The sequence below is a fragment of the Sinocyclocheilus anshuiensis genome, unplaced genomic scaffold, assembly GCF_001515605.1.
Source record: "Sinocyclocheilus anshuiensis isolate Anshui unplaced genomic scaffold, SAMN03320099.WGS_v1.1 scaffold1994, whole genome shotgun sequence".
NCBI lineage: Eukaryota > Metazoa > Chordata > Actinopteri > Cypriniformes > Cyprinidae > Sinocyclocheilus > Sinocyclocheilus anshuiensis.
The window spans coordinates 219,184-220,406 of NW_015548215.1; the positions used below are offsets into that span (position 1 = coordinate 219,184).

At 43.7% G+C, this 1,223-nt stretch overlaps 1 protein-coding gene across 1 annotated transcript in view; it reads right to left on the minus strand.

The window, feature by feature from the left end:
- LOC107653871 (receptor-type tyrosine-protein phosphatase mu-like) overlaps window positions 1-1,223 on the minus strand; it is a 208,593-nt gene that overhangs the window by 59,653 nt on the left and 147,717 nt on the right. Inside the window, exon 18 of the mRNA XM_016440739.1 lies at window positions 1,044-1,070. Within this exon, the coding sequence (XP_016296225.1) occupies window positions 1,044-1,070 (27 nt within the window). The remainder of the gene's footprint in view (window positions 1-1,043; window positions 1,071-1,223) is intronic.

Consider the following 1,223-nt stretch of genomic DNA (forward strand, 5'->3'; position numbering starts at 1 on the left):
CTGTTGCCCTTTCGGGCTTGAACTGATGGTAAAACAAACGATATTATTAACTGTCTTGATATTTACTTTGAAAGTTGACGCTCGCGATTATGGTAAGGGGCGTTACATTTCTGACGCGTGCTTGTGGTGTTCGGCCAATCACAATGCACTGGGTCAGCTGGCCAATCAGAGCAGACTGCGCTTGTCAAAGGAGGGGGCTTTGTTGAAAACGACGTGTTTGAGAGAGGCGGGGCATAGAGGACCTACAATAATGTACAGTATTTGAAAAATAATGTGTTTTTTTAACATTAAAGCATGTCAACATATTCTGTAACACCAAATACACAAAATAATGATCTTTGAAAAAAATAGCATCATATGACCCCTTTAAAATATCTTGTTTTGTGTTCCACAGAAGACAGAAACGACACGAGGCTGAGCAAATGATAACTGAATGATAATTTTCAGGTGAACTATCCCTTTAAGACAACAGAAGTGCTTTAATGGGACTACTAGTTCAGTAATTCCCTTGTTAGTACGCATCCTCGTGTCTTTCGAATGGATGAATGGGAAATATACTTCCTGAACCCAAGATCTCATTTAATATAGTGATTTGGAGCCATTTTTAAAGTTTAATAAATGTGATCGTTATAAAAACAGACTCTGACATGTGCACAATTGATTTTGTAATGACAAAGTGTGTTTTAAACGCTATCGTGAGCATAAAGAGCGCATCTGAAGACACTGATGGAAATGACCATGGGTCGCTTTTTTCGTTCGTGCCACACTGTCACTCCCCCCTCATCCGGTCCACATTATCTGTCCATGCACATGAGAGGTCATAGACATACGTGACGTCACACGCACGACACGGAATGCGGATGGGATGGGGTGAAGCCTCGGCTCGGGGAGGAATAAACCCTCAAGTCTCACACAGAAGAGAAAAGCAGGCAGGTATGAATGTGAGGAAGCGTCAGATCTACTTCCTGTCTGTCTCTCGTCAACACAAACAAGCTATTCTCAGGACACCGTCATGTGTGGAACAGAAACAGAGGTTTTCTCACCTAAGATTGCGGTCGGCACGAAGGGATCTGCTCACGGCCGAGAGACATGCAGAGGTTTACAGAGAAGAGAAAAGCGGGTCAGTCCACACTGATCCAGATCAAGTCAGTACTGCATTAGACAGGAAGGTTAAACAGGTGACCATACAGACATAACTGGCTACACACAGACCCCCCCCCCCC